Here is a 22,269-nt window from a genome sequence, read left to right as displayed (position 1 = left end):
CGTTCCCCCCTATCCCACGGTGACAAGACATGGCACACAACAGACAAACAAGTAAACAAGTACAACAAAAGCGTGCTGAATAAATAATGAATAATAACACAACAATAAATAAATAAATAAATAAATAAGAAGAGCAGAAAAAAAAGGAGCAAGTGCGCGTACAGCAGACATTCCCGAAAATAGCGCAACAGTGCCGCACGCTACGCAGAAGGGGGTGACTCACATCTCTGGCAATCGAGGTTGCCTTGCGGGAGAAATGGGAGGTGTAAATGTCCTTCAGGGAGGGGAGCGGAGCACCAATAATCTTACTAGCCGTATTCACTATGCGCTGCAGGGCCTTCAAGTTCTGTTCAGTGCAGTTACCACCCCAAACAGCGATGCAACTGGTGAGGACGCTCTCAATGGTGCCACGGTAGAATGTAGACAGGACTGCCTGAGGAGCACATGCACGCCTGAGCTTCCGCAGGAAGTACAGGCGGCGCTGAGCTTTCTTTGCCAGTGACGAGGTGTTTGCGGACCAGGAGAGGTCCTCACTGATGTGCACCCCCAGGAACTTGGTGCAGCTCACCCTCTCCACCACAGCACCGTCGATGATCAGCGGCAGGTGTGTTGTGTGACCCTTCCGGAAGTCAACAATGATTTCCTTGGTCTTATTGACGTTCAGCAGGAGGTTGTTGTCCCTGCACCACGTGGTCAGAAGGTCAACTTCCGACCTGTACCGAGTCTCGTCGCCCTTCGTGATGAGACCCACCAGAGTCGTGTCGTCAGCAAACTTCACTATGCGGTTGTCGCTGTAGGTCGCAGAGCAGTCATGCGTCAGCAGGGTGAAGAGCAATGGACTGAGCACGCAGCCCTGGGGGGCCCCCGTGCTCAGCGTGATGCTGGCGGAGATTTTGTCGCCAACACGCACCACCTGAGGCCTCTGACAGAGGAAGTCCAGTAGCCAGTTGCAGAGGGAGGTACTGAGGCCCAGCTCGTCGAGTTTGGAGATGAGTCGCTGCGGCACAATGGTGTTGAAGGCAGAGCTGAAGTCCGCAAACAGCAACCTCACATATGAGTCCTTTCTCTCCAGGTGGGTGAGGGCCGAGTGGAGGGCAGAGCAGATGGCATCCTCAGAGGACCGCTTGGCACGGTACGCAAACTGGAAAGGGTCAATGGTGGGGGGGAGAACGGACTTGATGTGCTCCATGACCAGCCGCTCAAAGCACTTCATGATGATGGGCGTCAGTGCCACAGGGCGGTAGTCATTGAAGCAGGACGGTGCAGGTTTCTTCGGCACAGGAACGATGGTGGCAGCCTTGAAACACGAGGGGACGATGGCCTGCTGCAGGGAAACGTTAAAGATGTCCGTGAAGACACCCGACAGCTCCCCAGCGCAGTCCTTCAGCGCTCGACCCGGGATGTTGTCAGGGCCCGCCGCCTTACGGGTGTCAATAGCGGCAAGCGCCCTCCTCACACCGTCGGCAAAGAGGCGCAGGGGCTGCTTGTGTGGGGGGGGGAGTGGTCTTCAGCGGGCAAGTGCTGTTCTGGGCGTTGAAGCGAGCAAAGAAGCGGTTCAGATCGTTCAGCAGACGGACGTCGCCCTCACAGCTCCTCGGCGCGGGCTTGTAGTCCGTGATGGTCTGAATGCCCCGCCAAAGGCTACGTGCCTCCTTGATGTCCTTGAAGTGGGTGGAGACCTTGCACGAGAACGCCTTCTTCGCTTCTTTGATGCCTCGGGACAGGTCGGCCCTCGCTGTCCTCAAGCCAGCCTAATCCCCCGCTCTGAAAGCCTTGTCCCTGGCCCTCAGCAGTCTGAGGACAGCCCCCGTCAGCCACGGCTTCCAGTTCGCGCGAGTGACGACGGATTTCGAGCAAGTCACATCATTGATGCACTTCGTGAATATCGCCTAACCTTTAAACTAAGGAACCTCCAGGAGTGTGTTGAGATCAAATGGGTGTGCACACAAGTGTGTGCTTCTACATTGAATTTTGTGCAGCAATGGAGAAACAGATTTAACAATTTGGTGTATCTGTTTTCTCTCCTAGGTGACATCACACAGAAAGGTTTTGAGAAGAAGAGAGCCAAGCTGCTGGCTTCCTATTTGCCAAGTAAGACCCATCAACTCTTAGGCCAACATCGTTTTCGTTTTCGTCAGTATCCAGTGTGACTTTTGACCTAGTTTGCCACCATCATCTGTAATACTCGAATAAGAATACTGTAATACTAGAATTAGAATTGCAATGGGTTTATGTTAATCTTCCTGACTTGAGCTCCTAAAATAATTTTATTTCAGGGGCCACGTCGACCCAATTTGATCTCAAATGGGCTATTTTTGACAACCTCAACTGACTCAGTTCACCATACAAATTAAAGTTGGAGGTTCTAGGAACTATTTACAAAAGAAGATCCTGTTTACCCCTTCCTGAGTAAAGGTCATATCCCCAAGGAATCTTGCATTCCCCAGAAAACCAACCTACTTTCCAGTTATCTAAAAACACAACATTTTATGTTCAGAGGTTTTATTGGTAGGGAAAGTATTTAAGGGTGCTCTTGGTATCCTGTGGCATTTTTTTGTATTTTAGGGGTGTAACAGTTCACCATACCCACGGTTCCGTTCGAGTTCCGGTTTTTAAGTGACGGTTCCATTCAAACTTCAGTTCAGCTTAAAAAAAGTTAAAAAACATTTATATTTTTAGGTGTTGAAAACCTCCAGGCAAAATATATTGATTTTATTGCAATATTAAGAACACGTACATGACTCAATTATATATGTTATAATAACATCTCTTTAGACCAGTCCTCAATAATAAGGTACCGTATTAATCGAACTAAAAGTCGCTCCGGAGTAGAAGTCGCATTTTGGGGGAAATTTATTTGACAAAATTCAACACCAAGAACAGACATGAACCAGCAACAACAGGCTAAACGATACGGTATGCTAACGTGACATAAACACCAACGAGGAGCTGAGAACGAGCCTGACGTAATATGAACAGTTAACCAAATAACGATAACATAAATAACACCTTTATCAAACCATCTGTGTCACTCCAAATCATTAAATCCATTGATCGAATTCTTCGTCCTTTGTGTAAACAACGCCGCGTGTGTGCCGCTGACGTCGGACTCGTCGTCAGTTGCAGTTCAAATTACAGTAATCCCTCGCTACATCGCGGTTCGTTTATCGCAGTTTCACTACATCGTGGATTTTTTTTCCCAAATTTAAAAACAAATACAATTCAAAATAAAACTTTTGAATTGAGGAATTATGGCACTAAAGTTGCCCACACATCAGCAGAAGGCAGGGAGTGCCCACACAATTGCAGTGCGTACACTTGTGCCTTTTTACAAAAAAAATTGTTATAATAATAAGAGTTCTAAAAACACATTTAAGAGTGTTATACCTTATGGAAAAATCATTATAATATAAAACAGTTCTAAAAACATATTTACAGTATGTACACTTGTACCTTGTTATTAAAATTGTTATAATAATAAAAGCTGTTCTAAAAACATATTTACAGTATGTGTTAAGAATTCTCCATGTTATCTATATTATTCAGCCGTGCTTTGATTTGAAGTTCATCATCGGCATCACAGTCTCGAAAGACCATAGATTTCTTGTGTCTGGAGGTTAGGTGTTCTTTGCACAGCGTCTGCTGTGGCTGGTGAGTCCTATCCGTGAGAGAAAGACACGGCCGCAGATGTTACAGGTGTGGGCCGGATCCGGTGAAGGTGGGGGCATCGTGGCTTGCTGCTTCCTCAACTTCCTTTTCGTTTGTCGATGTTGAGCCAGGGTGATTTCGTAGGTCTGCAGCCCGTTTCGGAGAGCCTGTTGCCATTTGTAGCGATCCTGGGAGACGTCTTCCCAGGTGGCTGGGTTGATGTTGAAGGATTTGAGGTCTTGTTTGCAGACATCCTTGTAGCGGAGCAATGGGCCTGATTTTAGCTCTGCATATAAGATGTCCTTTGGCATACGACTGTCTTCCATCCGACAGACATGGCCCAGCCAACGGAGACGCCGCTGCTTCACCAGGGAGAGCATAGTGGGGAGCTGTGCACTCTCCAGGACTGCACTGTCTGTGATCCTGTCCCGCCAGGTGATGCCCAGTATGTGTCTCAGGCAACGCAGATGGGAAGAGTTTAGCCTTCTCTCTTGATGTGCATAGAGTCCAGGCTTCGCTGCCATACAAGAGTGTACTGACGACACAGGCCCTGTACACTTGCACCTTTGTATGGATGGTGAGGTTCCTGTTCTGCCATACTCTGGGAGTATGGCTCGGAGAATCTGCAGGTGTTCCTTAGTGTGTGTTGTCAATGCTGCATCATCAGCAAACATGTCCCTAATGGTGAGTGGTCTGATCTTGGTTTTTGCTCTCAGTCGGGATAGGTTGAATAGTTTGCCGTCTGTCCTGGTGTGTAAATAAACTCCCTCAGTTGAAGTTCCGAAGGCTTGGCGCAGGAGGAGAGAGAAGAATATCCCAAACAGAGTGGGTGCCAGCACGCATCCCTGTTTGACACCACAGCGGATGTTAAAGGACTCAGAAGTGCACCCATCGTACTGGACAGTGCCTTTCATGTCAGTGTGGAAGGACTGGAGGATGCTGAGGAGTTTTGGCGGGCAACCTATCCGTTCCACCAGTTGGAAAAGGCCGCTCCTGCTCACCAGGTCAAAAGCCTTGGTAAGGTCAACGAAGGCCATGTAGCGAGGTTTGTGTTGTTTTCTGCACTTCTCCTGCAGCTGTCTCAGGGTGAAGATCACATCCAGAGTTGATCTTCCTGCTCTGAACCCTGCCTGTGACTCTGGGTAGAGCTTCTCTGCGAGGACTTGGAGTCTGTTTAGTACAATTCGAGCAAAGAGCTTCCCGGTAATGCTGAGTAGGGAGATGCCACGGTAGTTGTTACAGTCACTCCTGTCTCCCTTGTTTTTGTACAAGGTGACGATGTTAGCATTTCTCATGTCTTGTGGGACAGAACCTTCTTTCCAGCACAGGCATAAGAGCTTGTGCAGTCTATGCAGAAGAGCAGGTTTCCCACACTTGAGGACCGGCTGTTATCCCATCGGTGCCTGGAGCTTTTCCGCTGGGCAGGCTGTTTATTGCTTTGCTTAGCTCCTCAGTTGTTGGTTCCATGTCGAGCTCTTCCATGACAGGTAGGTGCCCTACATGCCTGAGGGCTGCATCAGAGACGCTGTTGTCCCTGGCATAGAGCTCTGAGTAGTGTTCCACCCAGCGGTCAAGCTGCTTAGAGCGTTCAACGATGGTTTCTCCCAAAGCTGATTTTAGCGGGACAATTTTGCAGGGTGATGGTCCAAGTGCCTTTTTGATGCCATCAAACATGAGTCTGATGTTGCCTGTGTCAGCAGCTGCTTGAATGTTGCTGCAGAGCTGTAGCCAATAATCATTGGCACAACGTGTAGCGGCTTGTTGGAGTTTTCCCCTAGAAGATCGGAGGGTCTGTAGAGTTTTGGTGTTTGGAGTGTGCTTGTAATTTGTGAGTGCGACGCGTTTTTCTTCAAGGATTGGTGCCAATGATGTTAAATTGGCATTGAACCAGTCGTTTGGCTTTCCCTGCTTTTTGCCAAAGACCGACAGGGCCGTGCTGTGTATGGCATACCTCAAGCCATCCCAGAACCGCTGGGCGGAGCTGGACAGGGGTGGGCCGTGGAGGGAGACCTCTAAGGCACAGAGGAAGGCTGTAGCTTTGGTTGGGTCAGTTGTTTTGCTGCTGTCGATACGTGGGGCTCCCTTTGGTTTGGATCTGTGTAGGTTTTTTGCCTGTAGCTTGACTCTACAGAGCACAAGGGAGTGATCTGTGTCGCAGACTGCACTGTGGAGACTGCGTTTTTGAAGGATGCCTCTGAGATCAGAAGTGCGTGTTATGATCAGGTCTAACTGGTGCCAGTGACCTGAGCGTGGATGTCTCCAAGAGACTTTGCGAATGGGTTTGGTCTGGAAGTATGTGTTGCTGATGCAGAGGTGGTGATATGTGCAGAACTCCAGAAGTCGCTGCCCATTTTCGTTCAGCTTACCGATCCCATGGTGTCCCAAGCAGGATGGCCAGGAGTCACGATCGGCTCCGACTCTAGCATTAAAGTCACCAAGTAGGTAGAGCTGTTCACGGCTGGGAATGTCGCTTCAAGTTCATCATAAAACCTGTCTTTTATTTCCTGGGGGGAGCTAAGTGTTGGAGCGTACACACTCACTATGTGGACAGGTCCCATGGATGTATTGAGGCAGAGAGCCAGGATTCTCTCAGAGCTGCCTGTGGGTGGTACCACTGCTCCCAGGAGTGTGTTCCTGACAGCGAACCCTACTCCGTATTCCCTGGTTTCCTCAGGGGGCTTCCCCTGCCAAAAGAAGGTATAGTCCTTTTTCTTGAGTGAGCCAGATCCATGGAGTCGTGTTTCCTGGAGGGTCGAAATGTCAATTCTGAGCTTCAGGAGTTCGTTGTTTATAACTGCAGTTTTACGGACATCACTAATTTCTTGTAGGTTGTCACTGAGCCCGGGTGTCATAGTCCTGACATTCCAGCACCCCAGGCGTAGTGCTGGAATCTTCGGAAATTTCCTTGTGTTGCTTGGTGCGTAAGTTTACAGCTCACTTGTTAGGATAGATCCCTGAGCTCCAAGCACCCAATGAAGCAGGCAGGCTGTGGCGGGAAAGCACCTTATTGGCTGGGGGCTGCCCAGCTTGAGGCGGGCGATACTGTCCAATGAGACCAAACATCTCTCCCATCGTCAGAGGTAGCCCCTGGCTAGTCCAATAAGCACTCCTTAATAAACTCTCCGTCAGTAAACGGCTTACTTTTTCTGGCAATTTTGCGGGAAATGACAAAACTTGTCCTGACCGCTGCATCTCTGTGGGTGTGAAGTTTGATAAAAAGTCCTTGTTGGGCTTGCAGTTTTGCTAGCAATGCATCAGCCTCTGTTGCACGCTCTTTATTAGACAGATTTCTGTATTTTTCCTCATGCTTGGTCGTGTAGTGGCGACTCAAATTATATTCTTTAAACACAGCGACCTGTGTGCCACGAACCAGGCACACGGCTTTACCTTTCAGTTCTGTAAAGAAATACTTGGTAGTCCATGTCTTGTTGAAAACACGGCACTCGTCAACTTTTCTTTTCTTCGCGTCAGCACACATTTTGAGGGCAGTGTTACTTCGCGCTGTTCACCTACACGCACAGCTCACATGCACGCACGCTACACGGAAGTCTGACGTCTTTCAAAATAAAAGCAGCACAGTTGTATTGCATGTACGACACAGATTTTTTATTTTATTTATTAAGTTGTAATCAAATATAATTTATGATTTCGGGCCGGACAGAGACGCACAAAGGGCCGGATATGGCCCGCGGGCCGTATTTTGCCCGGGTTTGCTCTACGCCAATAAGAAAGGGCTTATAACCGGTAACTGCTAACCTCCCGTGTTGTGTCTCCACTGGTTAGTGGAGATGAAGTTTCCTCTCCAGTGCACAAGAAGCCTGGACAAGTTTTTTGGAAGCCTTGAGTTTCCCAGGCATCAGGGCTCCCCTCTCGGCCTTCCTGTTGTCATCCAAATGAACAGTGAACCGATACATTTGGCATCAGGTTGGCTGCAGGAGTTGCCAGAACAATGCGGGTTTTCTGTCAGGGTTTGGTCCCTTAGCCTTTTCGTTCCAGACGATACCCACAAGGCAGCGGGGGTGCTATTTCACCCATAGCCGGGACAGTGGTTAGCGGGCGCCAGGACATCCACGCGCTGGTGGACATGTACGTCACGCCTAGGGGCCCACTGTTGCTCCCCCGGTCGATCCCCTGCAATTTGGCCTGGAGCCATGAGGCACCCAGTTACCATGTTTGGCCACAAGGAGGGATGCAGAAGTCTTGACGGTGGAGAGGCTATGTAACGGCTGAGGAGACTTACGCACTCGGCTCCTCTTTTCGCACCCGGAAACAGGGGGCTAGCCGGCAGCAGTAGCTGAAAGCAGAAGGTAGCAAGCAGCAAAGAAGCGAAAAAGGCGTTTTCGTGCAAGGTCTCCACCCACTTCAAGGACAGCAAGGACGCACGTAGCCTTTGGCAGGGCATTCAGACCATCACGGACTACAAGCTGTGAGGGCGACGTCCGTCTGCTGAACGATCTAAACCGCTTCTTTGCTCGTTTCGACGCCCAGAACAGCACTTGCTCGCTGAAGACCACTCCCCCCCCCCCACACGAGCAGCCCCTGCACCTCTCTGGCGACGGAGTGAGGAGGGCGCGTGCCGCTATTGACACCCGTAAGGCGGCGGGCCCTGACAACATCCCGGGTCGAGCACTGAAGGACTGCGCTGGGGAGCTGTCGGGTGTCTTCACGGACATCTTTAACGTTTCCCTGCAGCAGGCCATCGTCCCCTCGTGTTTCAAGGCTGCCACCATCGTTCCTGTGCCGAAGAAACCTGCACCGTCCTGCTTCAATGACTACCGCCCTGCGGCACTGACGCCCATCATCATGAAGTGCTTTGAGCGGCTTGTCATGGAGCACATCAAATCCCCCCCCCCTTTCCAGTTTGCGTACCGTGCCAAACGGTCCTCTGAGGATGCCATCTGCTCTGCCCTCCACTCGGCCCTCACCCACCTGGAGAGAAAGGACTCGTATGTGAGGTTGCTGTTTGTGGACTTCAGCTCTGCTTTCAACACCATTGTGCCGCAGCGACTCATCTGCAAACTCGATGAGCTGGGCCTCAGTACCTCCCTCTGCAACTGGCTACTGGACTTCCTCTGTCAGAGGCCTCAGGTGGTGCGTGTTGGCGACAAAATCTCCGCCAGCATCACGCTGAGCACGGGGGCCCCCCAGGGCTGCGTGCTCAGTCCATTGCTCTTCACCCTGCTGACGCATGACTGCACTGCGACCTACAGCGACAACCGCATAGTGAAGTTTGCTGACGACACGACTCTGGTGGGTCTCATCACGAAGGGCGACGAGACTCGGTACAGGTCGGAAGTTGACCTTGTGACCACGTGGTGCAGGGACAACAACCTCCTGCTGAACGTAAACAAGACCAAGGAAATCGTTGTTGACTTCCGGAAGGGTCACACAAAACACCTGCCGCTGATCATCAACGGTGCTGTGGTGGAGAGGGTGAGCTGCACCAAGTTCCTGGGGGTGCACATCAGTGAGGACCTCTCCTGGTCCACAAAAACCTTGTCACTGGCAAAGAAAGCTCAGCGCCGCCTGTACTTCCTGCGGAAGCTCAGGCGTGCATGTGCTCTTCAGGCAGTCCTGTCTACATTCTACCGTGGCACCATTGAGAGCGTCCTCACCAGTTGCATTGCTGTCTGGGGTGGTAACTGCACTGAACAGAACTTGAAGGCCCTGCAGCGCATAGTGAATACGGCTGGTAAGATTATTGATACTTCGCTCCCCTCCCTGAAGGACATTTACACCTCCCATCTCGCCCGCAAGGCAACCTCGATTGCGAGTGATGTGAGTCACCCGGCTCACTCTTTGTTTGACCTTCTGCCCTCTGGGAAGAGGTACAGGAGCCTGCGCTCCCTCACCACCAGACTCGCCAACAGCTTCTTTCTCCAGGCTGTTAGGGCCCTGAACTCGCTACCCCCTTTTGTGTAGTGTGCGGCACTGTTGCGCTATTTTTCTAGAATGTCTGCTGTACGCTCACTTGCTCCTTTTTACTCCTCTTATTTATTTATTTGTTGTGTTATTTATTCATTATTTATTCAGCACGCTGCTGTTTACTTGTTTTACTTGATTGTCTATTGTGGGCCATGTCTTGTCACCGTGGGATAGGGGGGAAGGAAATTTCAGTTTCTTTGTGTGTCTTTGGCATGTGGAGAAATTGACAATAAAGCTGACTTTGACTTTGGAAAAAAAAAAAAATCATTAAATCTCCTGACTCTGGAAGTCATTGAATGGAACTCATTGTCAGTGATGCTACAATTATTCCACAGCCATAGTGCGCCCTCATGCGGTTTAAAGTGAAAATAACATGTGAAGTGATCAACTATACTAGTAAGTAATGTGTTAATGATCAAGTGAAAATTTGTAATATAATTTATAATAATTTCACATATAAGTCACTCCTGAGTATAAGTCGCCCCCCCACCCAAACTATGAAAAAAAACACAACTTATACTCCAAAAAATGCGGTACTTCTAATTAACTGAACCAAGAATAATAAAATAAACATTTGTTTAATGATCAGTTTACTTTGTCATAATAAAATCAGTGAAACTGTTCTTGAACCAGTCTGAGGTATAATAAAAAGAAAAAAAACACTTATCTTAGGAGCAGCCAACATTGTTTAAATAAATAAAATATAAATGGAAAAACCTCTTATATTGTTTAAAGTAAAATAAAAATCTGACACTGGTCTGAGGTAGAATAAGGATGGATAAATATCAAGTCTTTAAAGACCAGTCTTTATTCTCAGTTGAGAGGCTGGATCTCTGTGCTGTCATTACATTGTCAAGTGCTGAATAGAAAACCGTCTCACGAGCAACAATTGTTGCCGGGACGCCAAGATAGCTTTTAGCCAATTTAGCCAGTTGGAAATTGGCTGGCATTAGTTATTGGTTTTGCCCACTGTGATTTTAGACCAAGTTTCACTATGAAGGGTTCATGGATATTTGGACTCATGAATATTTGGCTGCTGTTGTGGTTTCACTGCACCGCCTGAGTAAGCTTGGTGGCTACGTGATGCCTCCTCATATGGGCTAGCATGTTTGACATGTTACTGTTCTCTCCCACAGACAGTTTCATGTAACACAAACGACAAATAATTAGGTAGAAGGCAAGACCACCATCCTCTGTCATCTCAATTAGAAATCCAAAATGTCTCCACACGGCTGACTCAAATGTGGCTAGGGGTGCTGCTCGTTCGTGTTTGGCCGTCATTTCCATCATTTCTGTCGGCTGTCTCTGGAGTCCCACAGGCCAAAATGGCCCGATAGGACTGCTTCTTCAGCTTGACGGCATCCTTTATTGCCGTTGTCCACCAAACTGGCACCGACCACCTTACGTCCACAGCTCCGGTCGACCACCTCAACAATGGAGGCACGGCACATGGTCCACTCAGACTCAATGTTCCCCGCCTCCCCTGGAATGTGGGAAAAGCTCTGCCGGAGGTGGGAGTTGAAACTCTTCCTGACAGGAGATTCTGCCAGACGTTCCCAGCAGACCCTCACAGTACGTTTGGGTCTGCCATGTTGGACCGACATCTTCCCCCACCATCGGATCCAACCCACCACCAGGTGGTGATCAGTTGACAGCTCCGCCCCTCTCTCCACCCGGGTGTCCAAAACATGCGGTCGCAAATCCGTCAACACGACTACAGAGTCGATCATCGAACTGTGGCCTAGGGTGTCCTGGTGCCAGGTGCACACATGGAGACCTTTATGTTTTAACATGGTGTTCATTATGGACAATCCATGTTGAGCAAAGAAGTGCAATAAAGAAGACCGCTTGGGTTCTGATCGGGGGTGCAGTTCCTCGTAATCACGCTCTTCCAGGTCTCACTGTCATTGCCCACGTGAGCATTGAAGTCACCCAGTAGAATGATGGAATCCCCAGAAGGAGCGCTCACCAGCACTTCCTCCAAGAACTCCAGAAAGGGTGGGTACTCTGAGCTGCAGTTTGGTGCATAGACACAAACAACAGTCAGGACCCGTCACCCCACCTGAAGGCGGAAGAACCCTACCCACTTTTTCACCGGGTGAACCCCAATGTGCAGGTGCCCAGGCGGGGAGCAATAAGTATGCCCCACACAACTCCAGAGTGGAAGAGAGTCCAGCCCCTCTCAAGAGGACTTACCAGAAACCAAAACTGTGTGCCGAAGCAAGTTCGACTATGTCTAGTTGGAACTTTTCTGCCTCGCGCACCAGCTCGGGCTCCTTTCCTGCCAGAGAGGTGACGTTCCATGTCCCAAGAGCCAACTTCTGTAGCCGGGGATCGGACCGCCAAGGTCCCCGCCTTTGGCCGCCGCCCATATCACTTTGCACCTGACTCCTTTGGCCCCTCCTACAGGTGGTGAGCCCATGGAACGTTGTCTTTTCGGGCTGTACCCGGCCGGCAACCAGACGCTCGCCTTTGAGCCCCAACTCCAGGCCTGGCTCCAAAGGGGGGCCCCGGTGACCCGAGTCCGGACAAGGGAAAACGAAGTCCATTTTTGTTTATCATCATATGGTGTTAATGAGCCGTGCTTTGTCTGGCCTCTCATCTCGGACCCTTTTGCCATGGGTGACCCTGTCAAGGGCATAAAGCTCCAGACAACTTGGCTCCTAGGATCATTAGGACAGTGTTTCCCAACAGTGTGAAACGGTGTTTCCCGCGGCACACCGGTGTCACGTGAGAGATGTTCCGTGGGAAATTGTCCAACATTAAATACCGAGCGAATTGTAACAGGATTACCAAACCACAGGTCAGTTTCCGCAAGGCTAATCGTGCATGCGTGGCAAATCGGAGAATTTTGAGATTTCATGTTGTGGCATCGGCACATACTCAATTTATGTGTGTGTTGCTGTTAGTGTTGGCTCGTGAGTGAACAATTCGTTCAAAAAAGGTTGGGAAACACTGCATTAGGACACGCAAACCCCTCCACCACGATAAAGTGATAACTCATGGAGGGTTTTTGTTTTGGGACAATTCTGTGAATTTAGATTATTTCTTAGAGCATGTTCGCTCATTATTTTCAGTTTTTACTTTTCTGAAAATGCATCATACTTGTTGTTTGTCTTAGTTTTAGCTTTACCGTAATTTTCGGACTATAAGTCGCGTTTTTTTCATAGTTTGGGTGGGGGGGGCGACTTATTCAAAATTCAAAAATCCGTGATGTAGTGAAAGCGCAATAAACGAACCGCGATGTAGCAAGGGATTACTGTCATTTGACCTGCAAGTGACGTTAGCAGCGCGGCGGTTGTTTACATAAGGATACAAAGGATTCTATCACGGGATGACAAAGATGATGAAGGGCCCCACGTTTGAAGGATTTAATGATTTGGAGTGACACAAGGTTTGAAAAACGTATTTATGTTAAAGTTATTTGATGTATTTTATTTCGTGTAGCAACTTGTATATGTTTTTATCGTTACAGTTCAGTAGTTGTTGGCTCGTTGAACTCTTGTTTTGTTAAATAAAGAGCCCTTTACCAAACCCACGTGTTTCCTGGTACTTTGTTAACGCTACAATATAGTTGTATACTAGATCTGTGCGGCGCGCACGCGGCGTTGTTGACATAAAGGACGAGGAATTTGATCGATGGATTTAATGATTAGGAGTGACACAGATGGTTTGATAATATTGTTGTTAGATGATAGTTATTTGAAATATACTTTATATATCGTTATATGGGTCTGTGGAATAATTAGAAATGCAACTTACGAGTCCGACGTCAGCGGCGCATATGTAGCGCATACGCGGCATTGTTTACATAAAGGACGATCGATGGATTTAATGAATTTGAGTGACACAGATGGTTTGATAAACGTGTTATTTATGTAATACTTATTTGAATAACTCTGAATGTTACTCAGCTCCTCGTTTGTGTATATGTCGCGTTAGCATACCGTATCGTTTAGCCTGTTGTTGCTGGTTCATGTCTGTTCTTGGTGTTGGATTTTGACAAATAAATTTGCCCCAAAAGTGCGACTTATACTCCGGTGCTACTTATATATGTTTTTTTTCACTGTATTGTGCATTTTATGGCTGGTGTGACTTATACTCCGGTGCGACTTATAGTCCGAAAATTACGGTAGTTTTAGTTTTCTTCCTAAATTTAGAGCAGCCGAGTGCAAGATTAAAAAAAATGCTTACCAAGTATTGTGTAACAAAGCAAACTGCAATTCTGAAATGACCTGTTGGCTATTCTTTTTTTATGTCCAAACATACAGCAATACCAAAATAAAAACATTTGAAATGAACCTCAAAAGCACACATATGGTATAAATGCGCAAAGACAAAAACATTTTTCCACCCTCAGTAATTGTAGTTATAGTTAGTTTATAGTTAGTATAGTTTTTTTTTCAGAAGCACGTGTTTTTCTTTCTTTTTTTTAATTTAATTAAGGACATTTTTCCCTCTTTTAGTTATTTCATTAAATTATGTTTACTGTAATATTCTTGCTCTAGATGCGGATGTGACTCTGCCAGATTTGCAACTTTCTGGGGGCCACAGTGGTGAGCCCACGACTAGTCCTGAGGCCTCGGGCAACTCCACATCTTCAGCCTCCAAACACCATCGTACACACCGAAGTGGAGGGGCCAGAGATGAACGGTATAGATCAGGTAATAATAAATCATAAAGCTTTTGAAATGTAATATTTGTTACATTTTGCTTACTGCTGTTCTCATTTTCTATGTTAATTTGTTTAGACATTCACACAGAAGCTGTGCAGGCAGCATTAGCCAAACACAAAGAGGAGAAGATGGCCCTACCCATGCCAACCAAGCGACGCTCAGCTTTGGTCCAGTCTCCTGGTGATGCTTGCACACCTCCAGGTACTAATAATTGTCAGTAACTTTTTTGCTTTAATATGCTTCAGCAGAAGTACCTTCAAGTGGCCCACATTCTGAACTTTCAGGTTATTATCAGCCAACATCATATTAATCCGCTGCCAGAGGGCAGAGCAGGCATCTCTCACAACCTGCAGCTTTCTATTTATCTGTGTGAAAGGCTCATCCTCTTACTCGCACCATTACAGTGGTACCTCTACTTATGCCTATACTTACCATACTTCGCAATATTTTTTTTCTATCTACTTCGGAACCAATTTTCAACCTTCCGAACCGACGGTGCAAAAGACAAGTAGTGTAGTTGAGTATGTCTCCTAAGACCATGAAACTCGAACTCATAAAGGTGTTGTGCCAAAGTAGGTACCCCTTTGAAAATCGGTATCCCCTGCTGCAGGAACGCATTGAATGAAAGCTAGTACCAGCTGGTTTTCAATAAAAACATGAAGAACACCCTTTTGTGTTTGTCATTTTCCACCTTTAGAAGCTCGGTTCCTTTTCTTTTCTTTTCTTTTTTTAATTCTCACTTGCGTTCTGTACAAGTTGTGTTTAATGACCACTCACCACTCACACTGTCATAAAACTCATTAATTGCACCAAAAATTAATGCTGAGTATGGGAGCACATTGCAAGTAGTAGTACATGGAAGCATGAAATAAATTATTAGCCTGACCTTTTATGCATCTTCTCGGGGGTATTTTTTTAGCAAGTGCAGAAAATTAGAACAGCCCCTTCCCAAGCAAAGTTAGGAGGTCAAGAATAAAGTGACATTTATTTTTCGTTATAAAGGTTTGAAAAAGCAAATATAAAACAGTTGCTATCTGTGTGTTTTACACAGAGTAATAGGGCAATAAGTGTTACTTTTGGGATAGTGCAGCAAACAATATTTGCTTTTATATTGATTCCTATGGGAAACCTTGCTTCTATGTACAAACTTTTCTACTTACAAACCCGATCGCGGAACCAATTAAGTTCGTAAGTAGAGGTACCACTGTACAAGGAAGCAGGATTCCTTAGTAGGTAGCAGGTTTTCACCTCAACACGAGCGGCTGTGACAGGCGCGGCATAAGCGCAAGTGATGCAGAGCTGCAGAAAAATGCCCTCGCTCTTACTGCAGCAAGATGGTTTGTAACTGTCTGACTAGCGGCAACAGCAATACGGCAGTTGTGGTGACATCACACTATCTCATCCGAGTGCACAAAATTATAAATTGATATTCATCATGTCAAGTGACCGAATTACAACTCATGTAAATGTGATATGTTGATGGTACAAACTTTAAAAAAAAAAAAAATCCAACTTTGTGGCATATTGTTCATTTGTAGTTTGGTGGAACTGCGAATTGTAAAATATTTGGAGCATTAATTTATTTATCTGAATGAGTTTTGATCAAGATTACAGATTTTAAATGTTTGTTCTTTCCACCAGACACATCTTCTGCATCAGAGGATGAGGGCTCACTGCGCAGAAAGGCCGCCTTCAGTGTGGCGCTGGCCCAGGGGCTGCAAAGTCCTGATTACTGGATCAACCATTCCATCCAAAGCTCCTCCACTTCCTCATCGGCGTCCTCTACACTGTCCCACGGGGAGCCAAAAAGCCAGCCACAGCCTCAGCCCGCTGCTTCAGTGCTGGCCGATGTACTAGCCCACATGCACATTGGTAAATACCCTTTATCAACAGCACATATGAATGTGTTTGTGCTCTGCAGACCCTTAGCATGGCTCACTTTGTGGTTCCCCATTAGAGAACAGTGTTTCTCCAGATGTGACGTCATCTGCCACTGCCCAGGACGGAGGCTCGAGAATGGACCTGCCTCCAGCTGTCAGGGGCATGAGCCGTGGACAGAGCCGTTCTAGCATGCTTGATACTGCTGATGGTAGATACACACACACACATGCATACAATCACACAAAACTGTTGGTAATATCAGGTATGTGTGCCTGTGTGCTTTACTGTGTACGAAATACAAAGTAAAACCCAGCAATTACCTCCTAATCATTCTAGTCATGCCGGACGTTCTTAATAAATTAATTATATTGTCAAAAATGCTAATTGCGTCCAGTAGTTGAGTTCAAATTCTTTCAATAATGTTTCAATAATTCAACGAGTAATTTTTTTTATTGTTGATGTAACATTTTAATTTCTTGAGATGCCAAATATTAGTTTTTCGTTGGTGAGAGTTGTTAACATCAAAACTTTCAAAAATAAAATCCTACTACTTGACAGTGTCAAAAGTGAGTTTTACATTTTGAATTAAGCTACTAAAATTGATGAAGTTTTTGTTTCTCACGTGGTCTATTCTTTATTGGTAGGCATCTGTGGTGATGACACTCAATAGAATCTGTTCGATAAAGTCAAGGCACATGACGCTAATTATCCGTATCTTTCTTCTTTCTTTTGGGTCCATTGATCCATCTTGACTTTCATATAAAAAGGAAAGCGAAAAGGTAATACTAGTGGCACGGGGATCCGGGGGAGCGATTCTGAAGACGCCCGTGTCAGCTTGCTTCCCGGCCTGTCAGTCTCTGTGTGTCTTGTGACTTAAGCTTAGATTTAGACAACCTCCTGCGCTCTTTTTCCCTGAATTTTCAAAACTGTGTCCGTCCAACTCATTTCAAATCTTTTCTGTTGCTGATCTTGACCCTGACTGTGTGACTGTGTATACTACAATAGCAATGTGTGTTAGAGTTGCACGTGTGGATCATGATTTTCTTAATTGGTAATACTATATGTTTGTTTGACCGTGGTGGTTGTTTATGCAGGTGTGCCTGTCAACAGCAGAGTGTCCACTAAGATTCAGCAGTTGCTAAACACGCTCAAACGGCCTAAAAGACCACCACTCAGCGAATTCTTCCTCGACGACTCTGAGGAAATAGTTGAAGGTGAAAAGATGAATTCATTGCATTCATTACAACAAGGGACACCCATTTCATTTGCCGCGATCCTCTGTTTCGTCCAGTTCCCCAGCTAGACCCCAATACCCCAAAGCCAGAGGGTCGTCAAATCATCCCAGTGAAGGGGGAGCCCCTCGGTGTTGTCAGTAATTGGCCTCCTGCCCTGCAAGCAGCTCTAGCCCGCTGGGGGGCCACCCAGGCCAAGAGCCCTGCACTCACGGTGCTAGACATCACTGGAAAACCCCTCTACACTCTCACATATGGTGAGTAACAATTTGTTGCAAATTTTAAATGAAGCGATAGCTCAAAGTTAGTTCACAATCTGTTCTAAGATGCTGGGCCAGTCGAAGTTTTAAGAAAACCTTTTTCAAGATGGCGGCGCGTGCACACGCAGCGGCCACTCTCTGTCCCGTCAGTACGGTGATTTGTTCGTCTAATGAGTGTTCGTCCGACAGTCTTGTGTGTTCGTCTCGTCGTGCTTTATCGTGCTACAAGTACAGCAGGCAGGTTCTGCCTGACATCGGCAGAAGTGGGTTTTGCGGCGTTCTGGACTTTGAAGCGTCGACATTAAAGGCGCTCGGACTGCTACGTCCTGAAACGTCGCCGACCTCACCCGCTATTCCTCCCCCGGTTGGGAGCCGTCGGAAACGGTGTGCGAGGAGGCAGAAGAGGGGCAAGCGCGGAGGCGTCCGGGCCAGGCTGGCGGCCAACCCAACGCGCCCGGCGGTGCCCTCCATTCTTCTGGCGAATGTTCGATCGCTGGACAACAAAATGGATTACGTTCGCCTGCTGAGGTCTAGGAACCGTACGGTGCGGAACTGCTGTGTCCTCGTGTTCACCGAGACCTGGTTGAGTGACAACATTCCGGACTCTGCCGTGCATCTGGAGCGGCTAGCGTGCTATCGAGCGGACCGTGCCATTGTACGAGGGGGAAAGTCGCAAGGAGGTGGAATATGCGTCTACATCCGAGAAGAATGGTGCCGGGACTCTGTGGTGGTATGTAAGCACTGCTCGCCACTTGTGGAGTTTGTGATCATTAAGTGCCGTCCTTTTTATCTGCCGAGGGAATTTACCGCGATTCTGCTAGTCGCGGTATACATCCCGCCTTCCAACATCGAAGGAGACAGGGTCGCGGCGCTTGGTGAACTGTACCAGGCTGTCAGTGAACAGCAAACAGCGCACCCTGACGGTTTCACCATCTTCGCTGGAGACTTCAATCATGCCAACCTGAAGTCTGTTTTCCCGAGGCTTCACCAGCATGTTCCTTTTCCGACACGTGGAGACAGCTTCCTGGACCTAGTCTACTCGGCGCAAAAGGGAGCTTTCAAAGCCACCCCCCTCCCCCATCTGGGGCTTTCTGACCATCTCACCGTTTTGCTTTTGCCCGCATACAGACAATTGGTAAAGGCATCCAGGCCGGTTCGGAGGCGGGTTCGAGTGTGGCCTGAGGGTGCCTCCGATGCACTTCGTGACTGCTTCGACACCACTGACTGGGACTTGTTTAAGCAGGCAGCCACCTACAACGATTGGACGGACATAGAGGAGTATACTGACTCTGTTACCTCTTACATTACGAAGTGCATCGATGATGTGACTTGCTCGAAATCCGTCGTCACTCGCGCGAACTGGAAGCCGTGGCTGACGGGGGCTGTCCTCAGACTGTTGAGGGCCAGGGACAAGGCTTTCAGAGCGGGGGATGAGGCTGGCTCGAGGACAGCGAGGGCCGACCTGTCCCGAGGCATCAAAGAAGCGAAGAAGGCGTTCTCGTGCAAGGTCTCCACCCACTTCAACGACAGCAAGGACGCACGTAGCCTTTGGCGGGACATTCAGACCATCACGGACTACAAGCCCGCGCCGAGGAGCTGTGAGGGCGACGTCCGTCTGCTGTACGATCTGAACCGCTTCTTTGCTCGCTTCGACGCCCAGAACAGCACTTTAACGTTTCCCTGCAGCAGGCCATCGTCCCCTCGTGTTTCAAGGCTGCCACCATCGTTCCTGTGCCGAAGAAACCTGCACCGTCCTGCTTCAATGACTACCGCCCTGTGGCACTGACGCCCATCATCATGAAGTGCTTTGAGCGGCTGGTCATGGAGCACATCAAGTCCGTTCTCCCCCCCACCATTGACCCTTTCCAGTTTGCGTACCGTGCCAAGCGGTCCTCTGAGGATGCCATCTGCTCTGCCCTCCACTCGGCCCTCACCCACCTGGAGAGAAATGACTCATATGTGAGATTGCTGTTTGTGGACTTCAGCTCTGCCTTCAACACCATTGTGCCGCAGCGACTCATCTGCAAACTTGACGAGCTGGGCCTCAGTACCTCCCTCTGCAACTGGCTACTGGACTTCCTCTGTCAGAGGCCTCAGGTGGTGCGTGTTGGCGACAAAATCTCCGCCAGCATCACGCTGAGCACGGGGGCCCCTCAGGGCTGCGTGCTCAGTCCATTGCTCTTCACCCTGCTGACGCATGACTGCACTGCGACCTACAGCGACAACCGCATAGTGAAGTTTACTGACGACACGACTCTTGTGGGTCTCATCACGAAGGGCGATGAGACTCGGTACAGGTCGGAAGTTGACCTTCTGACCACGTGGTGCAGGGACAACAACCTCCTGCTGAACATCAATAAGACCGAGGAAATCATTGTTGACTTCCGGAACGGTCACACAACACACCTGCCGCTGATCATCGACGGTGCTGTGGTGGAGAGGGTGAGCTGCACCAAGTTCCTGGGGGTGCACATCAGTGAGGACCTCTCCTGGTCCGCAAACACCTCGTCACTGGCAAAGAAAGCTCAGCGCCGCCTGTACTTCCTGCGGAAGCTCAGGCGTGCATGTGCTCCTCGGGCAGTCCTGTCTACATTCTACCGTGGCACCATTGAGAGCGTCCTCACCAGTTGCATCGCTGTCTGGGGTGGTAACTGCACTGAACAGAACTTGAAGGCCCTGCAGCGCATAGTGAATACGGCTGGTAAGATTATTGGTACTTCGCTCCCCTCCCTGAAGGACATTTACACCTCCCATCTCGCCCGCAAGGCAACCTCGATTGCCAGAGATGTGAGTCACCCGGCTCACTCTTTGTTTGACCTTCTGCCCTCTGGGAAGAGGTACAGGAGCCTGCGCTCCCGCACCACCAGACTCGCCAACAGCTTCTTTCTCCAGGCTGTTAGGGCCCTGAACTCGCTACCCCCTTCTGCGTAGCGTGCGGCACTGTTGCGCTATTTTCGGGAATGTCTGCTGTACGCGCACTTGCTCCTTTTTTTTCTGCTCCTCTTATTTATTTATTTATTGTTGTGTTATTTATTCACTATTTATTCAGCACGCTTTTGTTATACTTGTTTACTTGTTTGTCTGTTGTGAGTCATGTCTTGTCACCGTGGGATAGTGGGGAACGAAATTTCGGTTTCTTTGTGTGTCTTTGGCATGTGGAGAAATTGACAATAAAGCTGACTTTGACTTTGACTTTGATAACTGTACAGGTCGTTATTAATCGTAATTAACATTTTAATCATCATACTCGTACTAGCTACCTACTGCCTTCCTGTGTGGGGTTTGCATGTTCTTCCCATCCCTGTGTGGGTTTTCTTCGGTTACACTGTTTTCCTCCCACAGTCCAAAAACATGCATGGTAGGTTGTTTGAACTTTGACGACTCAAAATTGTCAATAGGTGTGACCGTCCATGTGAATGATGTGTGCCTTGCGATTTTCTAAAAAACATTTGTTGGTTCAAAAATGGTGTTATACGGCAGCCTACCAGTGTTTTTTTGTTGTTTTTTTTGTCAGAAGATTAAGTTGTGGTTTGCATCAGTGATTCTTAACCTTTTTTTTGTCTTGTGTACACCCAAACGCTTTTGTTATACTCAAAGTTGTTGATGATATTCCAAGAGTAGAATGTAACACTGATTATGACCAGAAAATCATTTTTTTTGGTCTCCTAAATTTCAACATTTAATTACTGGGTACTGTCTTCTTTTTAACTCAAATGAAACATCAAAATTAAAAAAAAAATGTTGCCTTGAAAATACATATGCAATATGAATAAAGTAAATAAACCTTTCTTTTCTATGTCAAAGTCAAAAGTCAAAGTCAAAGTCAGCTTTATTGTCAATTTCTCCACATGCCAAAGACACACAAAGAAACCGAAATTTCGTTCTCCCCTATCCCACGGTGACAAGACATGGCTCACAACAGACAAACAAGTAAACAAGTATAACAAAAGCGTGCTGAATAAATAATGAATAAATAACACAACAATAAATAAATAGGAGGAGCAGAAAAAAAAGGAGCAAGTGCGCGTACAGCAGACATTCCCGAAAATAGCGCAACAGTGCCGCACGCTACGCAGAAGGGGGTAGCGAGTTCAGGGCCCTAACAGCCTGGAGAAAGAAGCTGTTGGCGAGTCTGGTGGTGCGGGAGCGCAGGCTCCTGTACCTCTTCCCAGAGGGCAGAAGGTCAAACAAAGAGTGAGCCGGGTGACTCACATCTCTGGCAATTGAGGTTGCCTTGCGGGCGACATGGGAGGTGTAAATGTCCTTCAGGGAGGGTAGCGAAGCACCAATAATCTTACCAGCCGTATTCACTATGCGCTGCAGGGCCTTCAAGTTCTGTTCAGTGCAGTTACCACCCCAGACAGCGATGCAACTGGTGAGGACGCTCTCAATGGTGCCACGGTAGAATGTAGACAGGACTGCCCGAGGAGCACATGCACGCCTGAGCTTCCGCAGGAAGTACAAGCGGCGCTGAGCTTTCTTCGCCAGTGACGAGGTGTTTTCGGACCAGGAGAGGTCCTCACTGATGTGCACCCCCAGGAACTTGGTGCAGCTCACCCTCTCCACCACAGCACCGTCGATGATCAGCGGCAGGTGTGTTGTGTGACCCTTCCGGAAGTCAACAATCATTTCCTTGGTCTTATTGAC

At 48.0% G+C, this 22,269-nt stretch overlaps 1 protein-coding gene across 7 annotated transcripts in view; it reads left to right on the top strand.

Annotated features, from left to right (window-relative positions):
• LOC125988674 (disco-interacting protein 2 homolog B-A) overlaps positions 1-22,269 on the top strand; it is a 128,920-nt gene that overhangs the window by 38,745 nt on the left and 67,906 nt on the right. For 4 of the 7 annotated variants that reach the window (XR_007488431.2, XM_049754155.2, XM_049754154.2 and 1 more), the window contains exons 2-9: positions 2,029-2,091; positions 14,082-14,237; positions 14,325-14,450; positions 15,891-16,121; positions 16,207-16,338; positions 16,898-16,909; positions 17,225-17,344; positions 17,422-17,619. Coding sequence is in view for 6 of the 7 variants with exons in the window: in XM_049754155.2 (XP_049610112.1) it covers positions 2,029-2,091; positions 14,082-14,237; positions 14,325-14,450; positions 15,891-16,121; positions 16,207-16,338; positions 16,898-16,909; positions 17,225-17,344; positions 17,422-17,619 (1,038 nt within the window). In the remaining variant the exon portion in view is untranslated. The remainder of the gene's footprint in view (positions 1-2,028; positions 2,092-14,081; positions 14,238-14,324; positions 14,451-15,890; positions 16,122-16,206; positions 16,339-16,897; positions 16,910-17,224; positions 17,345-17,421; positions 17,620-22,269) is intronic. The other 3 variants (XM_049754157.2, XM_049754156.2, XM_049754158.2) reach the window with 2 other exon arrangements.

This window comes from Syngnathus scovelli, chromosome 2 (genome assembly GCF_024217435.2).
Source record: "Syngnathus scovelli strain Florida chromosome 2, RoL_Ssco_1.2, whole genome shotgun sequence".
Taxonomy (NCBI): domain Eukaryota; kingdom Metazoa; phylum Chordata; class Actinopteri; order Syngnathiformes; family Syngnathidae; genus Syngnathus; species Syngnathus scovelli.
The sequence above is the reverse complement of the archived record's forward strand: the minus strand, read 5'-3'. Positions and strand labels throughout refer to the sequence as shown.